The sequence below is a fragment of the Trichoplusia ni genome, chromosome 10 (genome assembly GCF_003590095.1).
Source record: "Trichoplusia ni isolate ovarian cell line Hi5 chromosome 10, tn1, whole genome shotgun sequence".
Taxonomy (NCBI): Eukaryota; Metazoa; Arthropoda; class Insecta; order Lepidoptera; family Noctuidae; genus Trichoplusia; species Trichoplusia ni.
Genome location: NC_039487.1, coordinates 10118280 through 10140475, shown reverse-complemented (window position 1 = coordinate 10140475; position 22196 = coordinate 10118280). Strand labels below are relative to the sequence as shown.

Sequence of the window (22196 nt, the reverse complement as noted above, 5' to 3'; positions counted from 1 at the left end):
ATAATTAGAATATTCCTCCTCCCTCCTACTTTTGCTGTGCCCGACAGGATCCATAATTAGCTGTAGACTTACTTAACAATTGAATACTTATGTAACATTATGATATGGTATAAAGAATTGAAATGAAAACAACAATATGTAGGTACAATGCTAGCAAAAACACATATTTCTTTCTAAATTTTACTTTAAAACTTGTCTTTTATTCTCCAAGCAAACAAACAAACATCTTTTTAGACTTAACTCTTCAGTCTTCATGTACAAAAGGCCTTATGTTTGCAGATTGAGTAGAAGCCTCCAAGATGCCAGAGTTAATGGAGCAGATGTACTGCTCGCAGCAGATCGTCATCCCGCCGAAGTATCCATATGTGCTCAAGAGATATTGTAAAGGTGATCTTTATTTCTATTCTCAGTAATCCTAAGTTCACGGATAGGCGAGTGGTTGAGGTCACTATGCCAAGCTCACTGTGTAGGTGTACTACGTGTCATGGACTCGTTCTCGTAGGACAAGCGTTTATGTGATCCACGAATGCTTGTCTTGAGTCTGCGTATCTTGTGCATGTGACTTGAATGTTTGTAAAATCCCCGCGACACAAGGATTCGAATCCTCAGAGCGGGAGAGGATTTTTAATTGATCTGGCAATCGAAAGGCTTTTTTTGACACACGTTGTTATTTAATGCCTTATTTACCTTCCAAGCCCCTTTGTTTGTTTTTCAGTGAACTAGTGTGGTGATAAAAGCTCAAACCTCCCATACAGGAAGAGGCCTGAGCTGAACTGGACGTATAAAGGCTGGTGTTATATTAAGTCCGTATTATTCTGTTCTGTACCAGCGGCCATCAAGACCCAACCTTACGATCTTCTCCGTTGGTCCTTCGAGTACTTCAAGGCATTAGCTGAACATCGGCCACCACCAGTCAAACTCAGACTGGAGTACCCCATCTACAGCACCGAGGGAGGGCTCACCAGGGGCTGTCTGAAGGTCCTCGCTAATCAGGTAATATGAGAAACAGAAGAAGTTTGGTAAAGAATTGATGAAGTTTTTAGGCTAGGTGTTGCCCACGGGCCGGGTACCAGTCGAAAATGATCCCGCGGGAATATAAAATCGAGTAAAAACGCGAAAGTTTGTGTATATGGACGTTTGTTGCTCTTTCACGCAAAAACCACTGAACGGATTTCAACGAAACTTGGTAGATGGATAGTTTATAACGAGGATAAACACATTATACAGAAACAGGATAGTTTTTATCCCGATTGTATGATCCCGTGGGATAATTTTCGATTTGTGGCTAGCAGGACTGCAGGCAATAGCTTTTATCATACTTTTGCCAATGTCCCAGTTGTCTGGCATGACGGAGATCCCGGTGGTGGTGCTGAAGCAGTCCTGGCAGGGCTTCTGCCTGGACTCGGACGAGCTGAAGAGGATCCTGTGCCTCTGCGAGGTGCACCTTCGCGAGGAGTCGGTGCCTTACCGGTACTTCATGGCCGTCGCTGCAGGATTGTTGACGAAGGTATTCTTGAGGAGTTCTGTTTGCCAATAATAATAGTTTGTTATTTCAGGTTCAAATTATGAAAATAAAAATATAACTTCTTTCTTCCTCCTAAATCCATTTAAAAATCCATTTGTTGCCAAACACAGATATTGCCCCGCTTCAAAAAAAAATCTAATGGAAAAATCGAATCCAAAACTTACTGTAAATTTTTATATCTTTTTTTACAGAGGCTCTGCTTTTTATCCGCTTTATATCGGTCTACTACCAGGCTATATCTTACAGGCCGTAATAGCTGAAAAGAATAAATCTTCCACAGACTATACTTCTGTTACCCCGGAGCACTTTTCATTTTTGCCTAATTTCTCGATTAATATCGTCTTACATTTCCAGTGTTTGACCCACACAATGATCCTGATTTGCGAGTCTTTAACCAAAGAACCAGATGGTGTTTCTGCGGCGATACCAGTCGGGGAGTTCATCGCTATGTACAAGTTCTTGGCGGACATGGACGCCGGGAAAGACGTCAAGTACTACAACGGATATAGAGAGGGTAAGGTCTTCTATTCGGACAAACTTGGGCTAAAAGAGGGACTAAGTAACCCGCCACACATTGCAACTCCTGTAAGCCAGGAACTACACTGAAACCAACGAAAACCACCGAAACACTTAAGTTCGGTGTGTCTTAGGGGGTACAATTGACTGCCTTGGAACCCGCAAACGAAATTAATCAGAAATAGTTAAAAGGAGGATATAAGAAAAATTGTTCCACTTCCCTCCATAGCAAACGGGAGACAAGAGAAAAAACCTGGGATACTTTTATTGCCATTTTCTTATACACTCACTTTTCTTGTTTGTTTGTCATTCCGGTTGGATTTTTGTAACCCAATTTTGAGGCACTTCCCGATAAGTTAGCAGGCTGAAATTTTCAGGGTAGCTTCAAACCCGATGACAATGCAATTTACAACTATAAACACGAATGGACCGACTTCAAAAGTTTGAATGGTAATTTAAAAACGTGGGTTTTTAGATTTTTAAATCTATTAATTGACCCAAACTTTTTTATGGGATATGGATATTTCACATTCATAAACATGAATCAAAAATGGTTCAACCAGTTTAAAGTTATGTGGTAGCGGAATTCAACAAAAAAATGAGAAGCTACTACTCAAGAACTGAATGTATGCGATCCCAGCAAAAAATAAAGAACGAAATTAGCGTGAACATATGCTCTTTGGACTTCTTTCAGGGGAGTCTCCACCAGAAGAGGAGGCAGAAGAAGAGGCTTCAGCAGAAGCTACTGATGCTGTAAGTTTTTGTTTTACTCCTCGTTACTTCTTTAGTTCTTAGGAACAACAACGGTGCAGAAAATCATCATGTTGTTACTTCTATTTCTATAGAAAGTTTTAGTTTCTGAAGGACTCCAAAAACGGTAAAAACAGACATCGTGAGGATAGCGAAAATCTTGATGACTTTTTTAAGGGTGTTTTAAAGCCACTTCAGAATCCAAAGAAAACCTCCACTGAAACCTGTCCTACGTCATCATCCGTCTTTATTTATTCACCTACGCTTACATAAGTTCATACTCAATTAAAATTACACAGAATACATAGCTTTGCCAGATATCATTATAAAAACTTTCGTAATGCATGTTCATAATTATCTGACAATGGTTATTTCACGCGTATTTATCGGGATCGCCCGACTAGTTTCACTCGCTCACCGCCGCGTCAGCTCATGATTAAGTACTTCGGTGAGTCCGAAACTAGTCCCGCGATATCGATGAATACGCGTGATTTAACCGTTTTCAGATAGTTATTTATTGAATCTTCGTTTAAGTAGTTATTTAGGTGAAGTTTGGACCTTCATGATTACTTACTATTTTGTTAATTAGGGCGGCGAAACTCGTGTTGCAAGAATACTAAACGTAAGTCAAGAAGATTTGTATTGTTCTGTTTGGTAAAATAGATGTTGACTGATTGCCCATGCACGCATGCATGAATGTCAGATATTGAGGCCTAAAGTAGCTTCCATCTTTCCCAATGTTCAAGCTATTTCCTTAATGAATTTCATTAAATTTGACGTAGCTGTTTCAGAGAGAATTTGAGTAGATTTTCATCTTTTAAAAGTTTTGCAAGAATTTCATCATGTATCTAGACTAAGAAAGTGTACCAAGATCTCAATTCAATTTGAATCAGAACTCAATTCTATCGGGATTAAACCTTTTGGTTATATGTAAAATTGAAACCCTGCTTGAAACAGCTGGATTCAGATGAAGAAGAAGACTACTGGGGAGACAAGAACGTTCAGAAGCTAACACTCATCGATGACCATGTGGCTCATAATGCCAGACTCAGTATGAAACTCAATTTGCCAGTGATTGGCAAGATTGAGCGGTCTCCATCCATTGAGAGAGCGAGAGAAATAGAAAGAGATAACTTTAATAGGGAGAGAAGAGGTTTATTCTATTGTTGAATTATTAAGTATTAGTAGTCTTCTAGATTATCTGTACAGTTTGGGAAAAAAAGTATTAGCAAAAAACTTAAAGCACTTTAAAAATCTGGACGTGCCCAAAAGGCTGACAGCATTGCGATATAAAATGACTATATATCTATGCATATGACAAAAAAATAGTTTAGTCCATAGATTTCCAAAAAATATTGGGTACGTATTTTTCCATTATCTCGTAAATCGGTCGGGTCAATGTAAAAAATTACATTTCTACATTTTCTCGGGTCTGCGTGTTTGTGGTACCTTCGTTGTATCTAAATTCCATAACACAAGTGCTTTAGCAACTTACTTTGGGTTCAGAACAATGTATGTGATGTCCGCATATTACATATTATAAAGAAGTCATGCACCTGGTCCCATGTCTCGAACGTTTCGACCAACGTCTCAAAAATATAATCTATTAGTCTAGATTAGAAATATATTACCTTATAGAAGTTGTCATAAGTTTAGCAAACTTATTGTTGACTAGTCTAGTAGTTAGCGACCATGGTTACTATTTCGAAGGTCTTAGGTTCGATTCTCATCCCGGACAAATGTTTGTTATAAGCACAATCATTTGTTCTGTGTCTGGGAGTATTTTGTCTATATTATACGTGTATTTAGAAATATACAAGTACGTTTTTCAGTTGTCTAGTATTCATAATACAAGCTTTGTTTAGTTGAAACTAGATGGCGTTGTTATTATACTTATTAAATAAATTAACTACTTACAGGTAGAGCGGCTCCGTCTGAAGAAACCGAAGTTAGTTTTAATTATTTAAAACAAAATTCATTTAGTCTAGATTAGGTCCTTTCAGTAATTCTCAAACGAGTTTACAGTGTCATGTGATTTTAAACTCTATTTTCATTACTATAAGCCGTAGTATCCTTTGACGCAAGTCATACCGCAAGCATTACGGCATGTCATGGATTTGAAACTGTAGCTTGATTAGAGTAAGACCTAGTATCCCTTGATGCGTCAAATATTTATTCGAATCTGAAAGACAGATGTGAGGTTGTATACTAATACAGCTTTCGTTTGTGTGTCGCGTCGCTGTGTGGGTGCGATGACGTATACGATTGACAAGTTAAACTATCTAGCATTATAATGTATAATTTAGCTTTAATTAAATGAAAAATATTATATTAGCTTTGGTTCTATGTAAGATTAGTTTGAAAAATAGTATTTTAAGAACAATTTAAACGTTTATGTGTTTCTTTACAGAAAAAACTGAAACAAATTAGTACTGGGAAACTAGCTTCGGATCTTCCTAAAGAAGGTGAGTTTATTACTTTTTGTATCCCAATGCTGGGCAAAACGCCATCTTATAGAGAAAGGACGAGGATCATCAATCACCACACTTGCTCATTTTGCGGTCGGCGATTTTAGGTCATAATAACCTGTAGTATAAAAAGATTAAAGGTAATGTTATATGTGTTTATTGGTGATCGGTTTAAAGAAAACTTGTTTAAGTCTTACTAAGAGGTATCCTATAGATCAACACGATATCCCTTAGTAAAACTGGTTGTCAGTCTTTCTAGTTTCTGACTACCTGTAACGGCTGTCAAAGATGTATGAATAACAGCCGGGACCCACAGTTTAACGTGCCTCCCGAAACACGGAGGAACTTTTATTGACATAGATGATCACCCATCCACAAACCGACCATTTCAAGCGTAGCTTTAAATACCATCTATCAATTTGTGCAGTTGTAGCTTAGACACGAGATTTATTCTCTAAATCTATGTTGATGTTATGTTTTTAATATTTATCATCTTTATCATCATTCCCCTGCCCTTATCCCAATTATTCTTTGAGGTCGGCGCAACATGTCTTCTCCTTCCATACCTTACTATCTGATGTCATCTTACAAGAAACATTATTTGCAGCCATATCGTCTTTCACAAAATCCATCCATCTTTTCCTTGGTCGTCCTCTTCCCCTATATCCATCCACATCCATACTCAACACCTTCCTCACCACAGTATGCCCATAGTATGACAGCCGGTTGCCACGTAGTTTTTCTGTAACCGGTGCCTCTTTCAAACTTCCCCTTACATATTCATTTCTTACCCTATCTGCTCTCGTAACACCACGTTTTTAATATTACACTAGAGAAATCCAAGGAAGTAGCAGATGTACATGAGAAGCAAGCTGTGGAGATATTTGTTTACGATGAGGATGATAAGGAAGTCGAATACGAGATATACGGTTAGAATACAGTTGTAATAGCTAAGGTATATTGCAGATTTACCCTTCTCACACTTACGGTTTAAGAGCTTTTCTAAAAATAACGTAGGTCTGGCGTCGTCGGGCTCTTACACTATTACATTACAATGGCCGATAATTGAATGGCAGTTGGATTAAATTTGAAACTATTCCTATTCTCTTAAGCATTTTGCCAATACAATAATTCGAAATTAATTGTATTGACTGAGAATGTTCCGCGTTCCGCGTGGAAATTCTGTTGAAAAATGCGTAGAAGAATACAAATGATATAAATCATCATCATCACCATCCACAGCTTTTATCCTCCCACTGCTGGGCATAGGCCTCTCCTTTCTCGTACCCAGGGCCGGATCTAGAGGCCCAGGGGCCCCGAGGCAACAAGGGAGTGGGGGCCCCTCGGTTCAAGTTATTTTCATTCAGTGAAACATTTATCGAGCTTTTTTTTAGATGCCTACTTTGGTGGGTGGGCCCTAAAGTGCCTTATGGATAATACGGCACTGCTCGTACCAATTTCTACGGTCCTATACCAGCCTCTTCCAGTCTTGACCCGAACCTTGACTATGTCATCGACCCATCTTGCTCCCGGACGACCGACACTTCTTTTGCCTTGTTTTAATATGAATAATACGAATAGTGTCCATTTCATCCAATTTCTATTAATTCTTCGGCCATTGTAAATAGCAAAATTTACGCCCTGGCTAGTTCGTCTAGTGGTATAGTAACAAAATTGCTTTAGTTTACCGGTAAAGAATAAGAAGAAATACCTCCGTGCTCGAGTGGCGTACGCACCAGTTTCAAGGTGGCGCTATCTCTGAGGTCCCCGGGTTCGATCCCCGGTGGGGCCAATGTAAAAATTCACATTTCTACATTGTCTCGGGTCTTGGTGTTTGTGGTACCTTCGTTGTATCTGAATTCCATAACACAAGTGCTTTAGCAACTTACTTTGGGTTCAGACAATGCATGTCCGCATTTATTTAAATAGTATATGTTATCACCTCGTGATAAGGTTATGCATGAAGTTTTGGATTTTGAAAGGTATATACATAGAAAAAACAATGTGAAATAATACTTAATAAAAAATTGATAGGTATATCTGCAATTTACATTTTTTTTTTTTACGTATTTTGGTAGGAAAAGTTTTTTTATTATATAAAGTGTCTTGTAAGAAGTAATGCTTAGTTATATGTTGTTAATGGGACAATAGGGATGATGACAATTTCTTTTTGCAGTGTCCGTCTTGTAGTTTTTTGTATAATAATGGATACGTATTTTTTAATTTGTCCCGCAAACATAAATTAACCAAATTACAGTGAATGAAACTTACTCGTGACGTCACGATTGAGTATAAATTTTACTCTATCGTTACGTCACAAGACCCCTCTCCTAAACTTTAAAGCTAATCTTAGTCAATTCTAGTTTTTCTGAAAAAGGAAAAAATACGTGTCTCATACTTTTCAATTATCTAACTGAGGGACTAATGAGATTTTTTCTTTTTATAGCCAGTCATCATCCCTATTAGGGATAATAGAGTTAGTATAATGAAATAATTGACCATGTCGTTAAAACCCCTTTAATTAGGTACTTAAAAATGGTAAACAATCTTGGTGTATACAAATAGTCCAGTCAAAATAAACAAAAAAAAGTCATAACTTAGCCAAAATTCGCATAGAGCTGAAAATTGGCAGAGACGTTAAATACATCATTATAAAGAAAATATCAAAAGTCCCCTTCGATCCCACTTCTGCAAAAAAAAATATTCAAGGTCAAACATGCAAAATTAAGGTTTTTTTCATTTTTCTCCAAAACGGTAAGTTTTATCGTAAAATAATACAGACAAAAGTTGTAGATCATACTATTCTCTACAAAAATGGTTCAGTCACTTTTTCTCTTACGACTCACCATTCGTGAGATATCGCGGTTTTAATCATTAGAAAATTCATATTTTACATAATATGCACTAAAATGCAGCCTGTATACGTCATCGGACGTTCAATATAAATGAAAATAAGAAATTATTGGTTTGTGCTACTTACACAATATAAAACTTGTATAAATTGAATGAATATTTTAAAATAAAAGACCATACTGTCAGTCCCTAATTCCCTTCGTCGGTAACCTTGAGAAACATCTTCTAGCTACATCATTGTTTGAGTGTGGAGGGTCATATACCTGCCTATTTTTGGAAGGAAGTAAGCGACATAACTCAGTATATACTGTTAGTTTTGAAAATTCCTTTTTGGTAATATTTTCAATTTTAATTTGTGCTGTTAAATAATTTTAAACAAAATGTCAGAAGTTTGTTTCATTTGTGATAAACCTTTGGAAGAAAGTGAAGTTGTTGTTGTGGATCGTGGAATGAAGACTTTGATTGATGCAAGTGTGGAAATAAATGATAAATGATGACGAAAAAATCTGTATAAGACGTTTTGATCCAAATCGTCGATGAAAAAATCTGATAAACCCAATTGCAATCTTGATTTGAAAGACCTAGGTCGAACAGCAGTAATTATACAGTGGCTGATAGTTGTACATATTAATTTCAAATGTTCCAAATTAAATCGTCGATTTTCTAAAATTACTGAATCATCTTCGGGACGACATTTTGTAGTAGGCCTCAGAAAGATATTATAACAATTATTGTGGTACTCAGCTTCAGCAGCATTTAAGTAAAATTTATTCTCAATGCGGGCAATAACAGCTTTTGCTACGTCTTCAGAACAAGTCCGAGCTACCTTTAAAATGGAATCTTTAAATTCAAGTATAGATACATTATATAGTTTACGACAAACATCCTGCGCTTTCTTCTTTTCAGCTTCTTCATGTGCTTCATCGCCGCAAAATAACCAATATCTTTTAAAGTTGAAATCTGGCTCACTTACTCGTGCATGAGGTGGACTTATCGTGCATGTACTACCTTGTTCTTGTCTTTTAGCTGAAACAATACTACTCTTTCGAGTGTACATTTTACGACAAGTTTCAATTCAATTTCAATTTCAAGTATTCAAAAAACTTATCATTTCTTTCAACACTTGCATCAATCAAAGTCTTCATTCCACGATCCACAACAACAACTTCACTTTCTTCCAAAGGTTTATCACAAATGAAACAAACTTCTGACATTTTGTTAAAATTATTTAACAGCACAAATTAAAATTGAAAATATTACCAAAAAGGAATTTTCAAAACTAACAGTATATACTGAGTTATGTCGCTTACTTCCTTCAAAAATAGGCAGGTATATGACCCTCCACACTCAAACAATGATGTAGCTAGAAGATGTTTCTCAAGGTTACCGTCGAAGGGAATTAGGGACCGACAGTATGGTCTTTTATTTTAAAATATTCATTCAATTTATACAAGTTTTATATTGTGTAAGTAACACAAACCAATAATTTCTTATTTTCATTTATATTGAACGTCCGATGACGTATACAGGCTGCATTTTAGTGCATATTATGTAAAATATGAATTTTGTAATGATTAAAACCGCGGTATCTCACGAATGGTGAGTCGTAAGAGAAAAACTGAACCATTTTTGTTGAGAATAGTATGATCTACAACTTTTGTCTGTATTATTTTACGATAAAACTTACCGTTTTGGAGAAAAATGGAAAAAACCTTAATTTTGCATGTTTGACCTTGAATATTTTTTTTTGCAGAAGTGGGATCGAAGGGGACTTTTGATATTTTCTTTATAATGATGTATTTAACGTCTCTGCCAATTTTCAGCTCTATGCGAATTTTGGCTAAGTCAAATGTCTATTTTGACTGGACTAAAACACAATATATTAAATAAATAAATGACTGATACTTATATTTCTTTAGCTTTTTTGATTTGGCAATGTTTGTTGTTTTTTTAAATCGGTTAAAATCGCTTTTTAAGCTTAGTTTTCTTTGACAAAAAGATGCCATGATTGTTTACCTCTTTTTGCATTAGTTAAACAAATATTTTTTATTGAATTTTGTAATAGATCATTTTTAGGTATCGTCTAGTTTATTTTGCTGTTTTTGAATAGTAAACTTAAAATTTGCCCTTTTTTGCTGTTTTTGAACAGTAAACTTAAAATTTGCCTAGATGTAACTTTTTTAAGTATTTCGTATTTAATAGTTACCATTTAATATTGAGATTGTAATTAGAAGAACCTACTACTTGTTAACGAGCTCCCTATTTCGAAATTAGGCTTGAAATTAGCCCATTGTAAGTTGGGTGGTTTTGGGCGGCGGATAATCCAACAATCCGAACTCCATCTGAAAGAGTAGATTCCAGAGATTAATTAGAAGTATTAACAATGGTATATTAAGTAGATGTTACGTTGTAGCTGACTTGTTGTGGAAACGGGGCGCTGCTACTTAAAGTGTGTTTATTTTGTTTCCACAATCATGTAACTCTTAAGAACTCTTAGAAAAGCAGATTGTTTTATAACACTCGAAAATAAACTTGTCTAGTAGTTTGTGTTGGGTTTTTTTATCGTTTCATTAATTACGTAGATATATGTATAGTTTGCTTGGTATTTTTGTATGTAGGTATTACCTGCTTTCTAGGGTGGTTATAATTCCCAAAGTATGAAGTATAGAGATTGATTTATTAAATTTTTTATATCTAATACTAGCACGGTTAAGAAGATGTACCTATTCAGAATTTTAAAAATCTGAATAACAGTTTTAGAGTGTTCACTTCATTCTGTTGATCATAATATTATATATTAACACAGCATGATAGTAGATTAAAATAAATGGGTTATCGAGCACTGAAATAATTATTCAAATCGGGTCAGTCGTTTCTAAGATTAGCGCGTTCAAACAAACATACTCTTCAGCTTTATAATATGAAGTATAGAATTATTACATTGGTAAAACTAATTACACGAATCAAGAAAAATATAGTTGATCTGGTGATAATAATAAATCTATGTTGGGTAAAATAGTGTAAACTAATCTGTCAATTATCACGAAGATAATAAAAGAATTAGATTATTAAGATACTTTAATTTCTTCTACAAGAATAAAAAATCTTCAAATTATTTGCAGTTTAAAATTAAAATTAAATTGTATCATTCACACATTCACGCACGGGAATCGAACCCACTATTCCTGCGCGACAGGCACTATCACTTACTGACTACATACAGCCAGAGAATTTTGATTTAGCCTACAAATGTGAATGCAGAACTTAACTTAAACATTTTAAAAATTTAGCCCAGTATAAGTTTACCTCAAGAACCGAATTTTACTGACATCGGATTCGGCAGTTAAAAGAATTGTATCGTCTAATTGTAAACCTAACGTTTTAATTACCTTAATATTCTCAATTCAAATTCAATAACTAGACATCCATAATTCACACGAACGCTTTATAAAATCATTAATAATTCCATTAATACATTATTTACTCATAAATTGTGAAACAATGGCCACGTGCCGGCGCCAGTGACGCCCACAAAACAAAAGAGGTAATAAACCTAGACCACCGGGTAACAGCCAGGTAATGACTCTGAATAGATAATAAACAAAAAAAAATATTATCTATTTTTTCCCGTTTTTTTTACCTGAAAATGTGACGGGGGTGGGGTCTGAGAGGCGCGGGGAGCGTGAATGCGGCAGTCTGGCTCGCACCACGCCAGCGAACGCTACTCCGCAACGCAGTGCAGTGAAAAGGCCTAAATACAACGAAATATATTACTCTCTTGGACTAAACAACGTTTACCGTGTTAAGATAAGATTGTTATATTATTTTACTCAGTCTTGTGCGTGCCGTGATCGATCGCGGATAATTAACGTTTTTTTTATATATTTGACGAGTGTATTATCAAGTTTCACAGTCAGTGCGTTCGTAAACAGTTGAAAGTTTGGATTTTGACGTAAATTGGTAAGTTTTTTATTTAGTTTTTTCGTGTATAATTTTATTTGTGGACAGTAATATCGGGTTTAATATGTACAAAGTGTTTTTTTTTGTAAAAAAAATATTGATTGTTTTTTTTTTAATAACCTAATTAGGAGTTTGCTACGTGTCAGTATCCTCCAAATAGTAACTTAATCTTTGGGTTAAGTAAGTGTATTTTATTTTACAAATACCCGCGTTGTTAAAAGTGTACTTTTAAATGCAAAACAAAAAGTTTGAACCTAAAATACCAAAAAGCATTTCAAAATGTTATTTCTTTTTAAAATATTCAACTTTGTAAACGTTTTAATGTTACTTGATTTAAAAATAGTAAAATTGCGATGGGTAAATCGTCGCGTGCCACTTTAGGCCTATCTACAATGTCAGTTCATCGATAACATGTCGATATCACGCGTATCTGCTTAATATTTGAATTAGAATTACGAAATATGATCTATTCACTTTCACAACTATGTTATTTGTTATTAACTAATCTTTTTTTATGTATATTGCCTCATAATCTGATTGTTGCGACGCGAAGTCTTGGAAAAAATATTGATAACGTTTCAATAAATAACAGTTAATAACTCATTCTAATATTCAATGAAAAAAATAAATAGATAAAAATAATTCACCTGCAGAATAGGGTTGAATAGAAATACAAAAAAAATAAATAGACTTTGAAAAACTAAACTACTGCAAAGACATGCAGTTTAAAATTAGAATCTTAGAAATACATTTAAAAAACAAGGAAATTGTAAGCTGCCAGTCCGATAATGGAATCGGTCGCGTGATGCCAACAAAAAAGAATCGATACATCTAGCTACCTCGACTATAACTGTAAATATAATTAAATATTTTTCCTATTTACTTGAAAAATGTACGTATTTTATCTCAGTCCAGTTCCTATAATGATTTATTTATATCAATAGTATTTTCTCACCTTGCCGACGTTGAGTGTGCGAACAAAAATATTATTTATTCGATTTGAATTTAAATTAGAATCGATAAAAAATAATCGTTTGGTGCGTCCCGCGAGTTCTTTCGAGATGTGTCATTGAATGTTTAAAATTAAAATGAATTTGTTGACGTTTTTTTGATATTATTAACGACTTTATTTGGAAAAAGAATTGTTGATAGGTAAAATATTGTTATTAATGTTTCTAGTGATAATTAATAGTTTCAAAAATGATTGCCTATTATTTGCTTAGCCTTGTCTTTCGAATAAGTGTTGCCAAACGAAATAAAAACGTTGGTTAAAAAAAATTGTGTACTTAGGCTTAAATATCATTTACAAAGTGTACTAATTATATTAGAAATTTGGCTTTCTTTGAATCTGCGACGAAAATTATGCGGCAGTAGTCAATAAAAGCGTTATTTAAGCTATAGCTTGACATCCATTATTATTTATATTACGGCTTTCTCATAAGCTAATGGCGGGCTCTTGTATTTATTCGTAACTTTACGATATCGAGACATACGAGTGTAAACCATGTTATATAGGTAAATTAGTGAATAATTATGAATCCGTTTCACGAAAAGAATCATAGAAATACATATTACAAAAGATAGGCAGTGGACCTTATGAAAGTTATTAAAAAAAATACAATTTCAACTTGTAAAAATTCTGACCTCTGTATTAATTATATTTTAGTGACTACGTCTCAATATATATACAATATATAACATAAATCCCGTGTAACATAGCAAACCACTCTAAATTACCATTTCCTTTACAACTAATTAATTTATATGGCCAATATCCGGTACGCCCCACGCCCCTCGTGTTGCCACCCCCAGCTACTCTATAATAAATCATTTTCGCGTGTGGCAACAATTGGGGACGATAAGGGTAAGGGTGCACCTCTATTGTTAGAACGAATTTAATCTGATGATGCGTTGGAAAAAATGTATTTCGTATTATTATTTTTTTTTGTTGGTATTTTTCTGTTTGTGATACGTTTTTTTTCAACTGAAATTGAATCGCTATTGTAATGAAATGTACGTAGATTCGTATAAACGTTGAAGCTTGAATATTATCTGATTATAAAACTAGAAAATAGTATTCTTAGATACCTAGGTAATCTATAAGGTCATTATGATGATGATGATGGTGATGATTGGGGGGTGACAATTAAAATCACTTTCCCAAAGACCCTTAACATAACCCATCTTACATGGCCTAATAAACCAGTAGCACCTCAAAAATTAAACATAACATTATCTATTCATACTTAAGCTTTCCAGTAATCATTGCTCCACCATAAATTCCCACCTGACCTTTCTACGAATGTATTTATAGCGGAACTCTAATCGCATTGAAATATTGATATTGGACAGTAAATTTCATGCTAATGATACTGGCAACACTGGCTAGAGGTGCGACCACAAACTAGTGTAATAACAAGATGGTTTGCTCAAAATAATGCCACAGATTATATTTATTGGAGCGTAGATTATAAATTGTGACGGTTAATACGATTAATTTATGCATTCGTTTGAATTTTACTGGAATTTGTTGATCTAGTTGAGATTAAGCAAAAAATTGTTGAACCTATGTTTATGAGGTAAAACTAAGTATTATTGGAACCGTTGACATAGTTCCCTTTCGTAAATAGCTTTGCCTACCAACCATTGTCCATCTAATTATATTGTTTCTCAATGCTCAATCTCATTATTGCATTCTTCAATTGTTCAATCGTCGAATATGTAAACCTTTATTTATTTATTTTAACAATTTAAGTGCACAACCAATTAAATATTACACGCAATTCAGCTCCTTTCTATCGCATTTAAGAACCCCAATGCGATACAAATAAATCGAATGCTATATTTAAGGTCCAGCACCCAGAGAGTTAAACTAGAACCCTATATATGAGCCACCACTGTCTGTTTATCCAAGTTTGTTTAGCTAACAACAAACACCAAAAATAAAGATCGATGTTAAGCAACCTTGTTTTTGCATTCATAAATTAGTTTGATAAGAACCAATCACAAGTTTACAATCGGTATTGTAGCACTGATTTGTTTTTCCCTATCTTCTTAATATGGTCCTTCTTTTACTTTCAACCTGTACTACGTTATTCGGTAATAACTACCAACTCCATCACTTTACTAATCTATGTTACGCAGATAAGTAGCATTGTCACACGCCCTTATTCTACGACCCTACTGCTACAACACGAGAAACGACCTTTTGACATTTATATGACACTAACACGGGCTATATATTCTACTTGACCCGGTAATCAAACCCAGGACCTCAGACATAAGCTTACTATTAAGACTAATGATTCAAACGAATGCAAATAACGTTTGGTTATATCTTTCTCACAAATATCTCAATGAGCTTTAGCTGATAAACAATATTTACGCAATGTAGCTGGCATATAGTTAGTTATTATTGCGTTAAACAGTCCATGTTGAAAAATAAACACTATTGTTAGACTTCATTAATTGCCTAAGCAGACATTGAAACAAGAAATGCTTAATTTGAAAATATAAATCATTTGTTCCAAACTCAAAGTGTAAAATAGAACCCTTAGGCACCGTTGTCTTTCCTTGTGACCAGCTTGTAACTCATGAACCGACATAGTTAGTTATACAGATGAAATTTTCTCAGATGATGTTTTTCACTGCAAAATACTAGAAGACTACGCGTTATAACTACTGTTCCTCCTCTAGGCCCTGTGTCCAGGCCAATGTGGCTACACTGGCACATTTTCGGTCGGCCCTCCCTTACCGAAACACCCTACTCTTGCGAGTTATATAGTCATAGAGACTCATAGATCACATTCTGACCTATCTTCGAACTTACTGATAGATCTCACCAGTCCGTCTCCATTATGAAACCTCTTTGGATCTAAATTAAAAATCGACCAAAATTTACCAAAACTTGCGCAAAATAATCTTAAGAGCATATTAAAAGAACACAAATCAAAGTAAAGGCATTTCTATACACTACAGAACTATTCTAAATCCTAAATGGCAATAATTTACATATACGACAGTAAAATACCAAATCCTATTTACCTAATTTTGCCTTGCAATAAACATAAACAATTCAAACCGAGTTGAATATGAAATAATGATTTATGCCGGGACCGAACCCGCGACCTTTCTGTGTAAGGCGCTAAACGAGCTATTGATTAAACATTTGTAGAACTTGTCATTAGTGCATATTTAGTAGTAAAACTTGTATATTATGCGAGTTCATGCTACTAAACATGGGAAAGGGTAGATAAGTCGATAATACCAGATATTATCGATTTATCTTAAATACTGATTGTACTAACATAATTATTTACATCAGACTTAGTCATTTGTTTAGAAAATTCTCGTTGTTTAATTTAATTATTAGATATGACTTGTTGGTCTAGTGTTCAGTGGTCCTTTACTGCTATGCTGGTCATTTTTATGTGTGATGAACCATCAGTCAGTTGCGAAGTACTTATAATCCAAGCTTTGCGTTTGAGACTTGATGGTCATGCTTGTTTAAAATATATACCTACGTATTTATTTGCGTAAATTTTGTACGTATGGGTGTTTTTTACCCTTTCGCGTTTATATAATATAGCTGTTGCCCGCGACTTCGTCCCCGTGGGTAGAAGATATAAGTTATGATTTATCCATGCCCTGTTTTTTTTTCACATTTTCCATTGTATCTTCGCTCCTATTAGTCGCAGCGTGATGGTATATAACCTAAGGCCTAAAACCTTCCTCGATGAATGCTCTATTCAACACAAAAAGATTTTTTCAATTTGAGCCAGTAGTTCCTGAGATTAGCGCGTTCAAACAAACAAAAAAACTCTTCAGCTTTATATTAAATACTATAGATTAGTAGGATACAATAAAACAACAACTTAGTACAGAATATATCTAGTAATCCACCCAAATCCTTGTGCCTAACAACCGACCCAGTTCTCAAGCCCATCCCACGGACACATTCTACAGCTGGATATTCTCGGGTACTATATTATTGCATTATATTAATAGCATCGTTTATACATGATTGATACAGCAATGCAACCTAAATACCGGTATACATAATAATACCATGCCAATGTCTAAATTACCTGAATGTTGCTTCCATTTTGATGTTTTGTTGTTGGAATTGTTTATTTAATCTGTTTTGTTATTCTGATTGGATATGTTCTTGAATGATATCTGCGTAAAAATATGTTAGACGGACATGGTTTTATTTGTGTTTTGACGGGCCTATTGGTCTAGTGGTTAGCGACCCTGACTGCTATTCCGGAGGTCGTGGGTTCGATACCCGCCCTGGACAAATCTTGTGTGATGAGCATGATCATTTTTTCTGGTGTCTGCGTGTAATTTATCTATAATATGTATGTATTTAGAAATATATAAGTAAGTTTATCAGTTGTCTGGTTACCATAACACAAGCTCTGCTTAGCTTGGGATCAGATAACCGTGTGTGAATTCTCCCAGGATATATTATATTTTAAGTACTTTTCAAAGTCAAAAGGAAGATAGGTTTTTTGGTGTTATTTTTGTTTGCTCGCTGGCAACTCTTAGTACCTATATTCCACGAATTTTAAAGTTTCAGACTATCAGCACACAAAAAAGTTAACGGTTTAAATAGCTTAGATAAAGGAAAATTTTCAATTCCTTAACCTTTTAGAAACCGTTTATTTTAGAACAGACTAAAATGTTTTTTTCTTCATTTGAAATACTAGGATTCCGCCTTATTTACTGCGGATTTCAAAAAAGAAATATTGTATTTATGTACACTTATAAAAATAACCACCATAACTTATTCCAATCAGAAAATTTAAGAAATCAGATAACATTAAAAGTCTCTTCTGCAAATCAACACTAAGTTTATCTTCTAAATCAATACACTAATGCAATATTAATGACGGTGTATACCTAATACACGTTCACCGTATCTTAAATGTTAAATAATTCCAATTATCATCGAAATAACATGATTAGAATGTGAATTATGGGCACAGACATTAACTAGTTACGTTTGTCTATTTGCAAACTTACTAAATACTAGTAAATACGCCTTAAATGTGGACCTACTTAGTGATATAATGTAGGAATGGTGAACGTTTTGAAATAACAGAAGCGGTTTGTACGATACGTATACCAAACAGTTTTTTTTTTATCACCTATTAACTTTTCGCCCGCGTCGATGTCGGTTATATCGCGTTTCAAAAGTCCCGGATAAAAACTATACTATGTTCTTTCTCAAGGTCAACTCTATCTCTGTACCAAATTTTATTAAAATCAGTTCAGTGGTTTAGACGTGAAAGCGTAACAGACAGACAGAGTTACTTTCGCATTTAAAATATTAATAGTAGGGATACTTCATAACTTTTGTGAGTTGGATCCATTATTATTTAGTTAATCACTAGTCGAGCTATTAAAAAAATATGCGTAAGTAAACCGTTTTTAAATAAACCCTCGCGTCATCCCATGTTCTAAGTTCAGCGGTCTCGCCGGGCGCTGCTGCTCGCAAAGCGTTTGGTCGACTCTACACGTGATCAGAAGGCTGGTTTCACGTTTCCCGACTTTGGCAGGGATGAGGATACCTTTTTTGGCGCTTTGTAAATAATGCATATTTTTCTTTTTATATTATATAGCTTTCAAAATGTAAATATTAGTTTAGTGTAGTTCCTAGATACTACTAATTTTAGATGATTAAGAAGGTTAAACATAAAATGAGATTATATTTTTAAATAAATAAGTTTTCCTTTTTGTGGTTTGGATAGAGATAAGGAGTTTTTTTTTATTATACATGTCTATTGCCTATTCCTTTACTTCTAGTATTCGTATGTTTGAGGTACAACCTGGTATCAGAGTTATTAAGCCGACCATAGTTCTCTGACGCGGCTTAACAGTTAATAAGTTCTTAGGTGTACTGTTTTCTTCACGTATTCCTCCACAATTTTTAGGTAACAGATAATTAGTATGTAATACACACATGAATTCGAAAAGTGATCGTGCCGAGATTCGAACCTACGAAATAGACCGCTGATTTTTCACGACGATGCATTTCAAATGATCAATTCAACTAATTCGTTAGGGGGTTTAACCTAGCCGTTTTGTTTTTATTTAGCCTCTGTATAAGAAACTTTAAATGTCGCAAGTCCGACTCGCAAATGAAAGGTATTAATTTAATAAATAATAAAATTTCTAATCAAATGATGAAATGTTGCTTTATCTCGCTTCAACAACGTCTAGAGTTGTTTAAACACAATTAACTAAACAAGGCTTTTAACGTCCTCTACATTATAAAAGATAGAAGTGATTAAAACTTCTTCAAGTTATTGTAAACAGCCATTACTTTCCACCGCTTACATAGATGACTTCACAGCGACACATCTCGTACAATAAAACGCACAGCTTCAACAACAACAAAAACCTTTTCCTCTAACTACACCTTTATCCCCAGCCAATAAGGTTCAATTTAAAATCGCTATGTTACTACAGAATTGGGATGAGCTGTACAACTAAATACTGTTATTAATCGTTTCTTCTGACCTTTCATGAAGCCAACACTTAACATTTACTATTGTATTTCAATTATAACAAAGCAATAAATTGTTGAAAGTTAAGTATTATTTGTTTTATAAATGAAAACTTCATACCGTTTTCCGTTTTAAGAGTAACTATTAGTTTTAATAGTGACTTACGTTTTATTATATATTTGTTGTAAGTACATTGGAACATTTATGAATGCCGGTCTAGTATTATTGGATAATTATTCTTGAAGGTAAACAGTGGTATGTATTTGTTCAAACAAAAATAAATATAAGTGAAGTCATTTTCTTATTGAACTTCGGAACATTAAAATTTGCTATCGGAGTTAAATAAATTGTAACGAATTGACTAATCTATATTCTTTCATAGAACCTAGCTTATAGAAATTTAACATGGCTGACAGCGACCATGATCATCACTTTTTCCGCATTTTGAAGACCATCCAGCTGCTTAGATAACGTAACACTGTTTAGTGAAAAGTGAACATTAGTTCAGTAAAACTGTCGCAACTATCCTAGAATGTAAATCGTCTGATGCACCCACAAACATACTTACCTACCTAGTATTTAGTGAATAAATATTGTTCCATTGAATAGGCTCAAACATCAATACAAATGCCTCTCATGTATTCTTAGAAAGTGCTCATGGCTGCATGCATAGATTGTAAAATCAATATGTTAAACCTCCAAGGTGAAATAAGTACCAAATCCGTCTAGTTTTCGAAATAATCCCATGCGCGCATGCATACAAACGCACCGCAACTTTGTTTACATGTTAAGCGTTTAAAGGTGCTTGTCAATTCAAATAATGGATAATAGTAATTATTTTTATTCGATCGACAGGTTTATGTCGAAGGAGTCTTTAAGCCGCGTATCGATTAGTCAAACGTATCGATTAAATGTTAAAGTTGAATTACATACATTACAAAACATGCAGTATCAATTAAGATTATTACAAAAGCTGTAAATACACAACGGTTTTTACCAAATACGTAATTCTCTTTTATTTATTTACAATTAATTAAGAAATGTTTGTTTAAAGTTTATAGAGCCGTGTCGCGTCGGTTATCGATCGTCGCATTTTATTTTCTCTCGATAAAATCGGTAATGCAGAATATTTAAATTGCGAACCGATTTATCGGTCTTGATTATACGTCACGATTCAAATGAAAGGAGTATTTAATTCCGTTATGTATGAACTATTTTGACTTAACGTTGCACGTTGTAAATAATACCGTGAATAAATCGTGTATTTCGTTTCTGTTTCTTATTCGATAACCATATTAGCATCAAAGATTATGACAAACCTTTTCGAAAAGACTTAATTTGGTAAACATTATCATTTGGCCGACATATCGGTATAATGATTCGGGTGGTTGTCACGACTCGTGCATAAGTTGAGTACTTAATAGCGTATTACCGGGGCATTACAAAATCACGGCGATATTTAACGGTGCAGCGGTGATACAACACATGGTCTGGGCAAGGCAGATATTCAATTTATAATCTCATAAATGGAATAAGGTCGATGCGCCCGCGGCGGCGGCAAAGGTTAATGGTAACACGCTAAACACGTGACACGGTATTGTGCGAGACACTCGTGGCGCCTGCGATTGAGAAACTCAAATCTGAACACGATTAGATTTATTGCGATATTTCTCGAGGATTGATTGCGATCGGTTTCTGTGTTGCACTGTGACTGATTGTTCTGTACGGCCTCCGTGTTATTGTTAGGCTTTAGCTTGTTCTGTGTAAGCCCACGGCGATGCTTGATATTTTCAGATAAGTGGAGATGTTTTTAATTACAACATTTTATCTTTATTTAATAGGTATCTGAGCTAAATTTCCAGAGCTAAACCAGTTTCCTACTGCTGTGTTACAGGTGTATTCATCAAAGAAAATTTATAATCATGTTTTATCCACACACGCAGCCAACAAGAAATATGAATTAGATGACAGTAAATGAGACGTAAAATATCGTCGGACGCACTTACGCCGAACAATTTTTTAACATCCGCCGTACGCAACACACAGACTCCCCGCCGCGCTACGATCGATCATCCGTGGAAGCAACGCAGTTTTACAAGAAAAAGACAATTGAATAAGCACTTTCCCATTGTGCGGAGACAGCATTAAGGCTCCATTAAATATATAGTTCTCGTTAAGAGTGTGTCGGGCCGCGGGGAGCGGGCGTATTGTATGCGCAGCCCGTCGCACCGCATCGCTATGCTGCGCTGATCACGCGCGCGGCTGCATTATTCAGCACGACTCACGCGCCGCTGTCGCATTATACCGTACGATCCTTAACGCCTCGCCTCCGACTCAACCCGCATATGGAGTACCGGAAAAACTAACAATGTCGTACCTATTACATGACAAATTGCGACTATTAGCGTCTCAACGTGGACGCGCCGCCTTTGCCCGCTTGTTCTAACTCTCCGATGATTATGGAAACGTTGTTATTCAGTTCTCGGAAAGCTTTTTATGTGGCTCGGATGCCGTTTGTCGAACCGAAGATGTGAGTGTAAGGGCTGACACAAACGAGGCCTGACACGTACTTAGGACACCATTTCTCGTCGTGTAATGTGGCAACGGAAG

The 22196-nt window shown here is 35.0% G+C and overlaps 2 protein-coding genes across 2 annotated transcripts; both read left to right on the top strand.

Moving 5' to 3' along the window:
- Positions 1–229: 229 nt before the first annotated feature.
- Positions 230–1972, top strand: LOC113498216 (ropporin-1-like protein; the record flags this gene model as incomplete). The annotated part of the gene is made up of 4 exons (XM_026878154.1): positions 230–387; positions 830–993; positions 1337–1507; positions 1880–1972. Coding segments are annotated over exons 1-4 (516 nt in total), but the record flags the coding sequence as incomplete, so codon positions are not given.
- LOC113498122 lies at positions 1937–6206 on the top strand. The gene is made up of 7 exons (XM_026878059.1): positions 1937–2039; positions 2736–2794; positions 3381–3413; positions 3749–3944; positions 4711–4739; positions 5202–5256; positions 6093–6206. Exons 1-7 carry the CDS (start codon positions 1973–1975, stop codon positions 6191–6193), a joined length of 540 nt encoding a protein of 179 aa, XP_026733860.1. The 5' UTR covers positions 1937–1972; the 3' UTR covers positions 6194–6206.
- The last annotated feature ends 15990 nt before the right edge of the window (positions 6207–22196 follow it).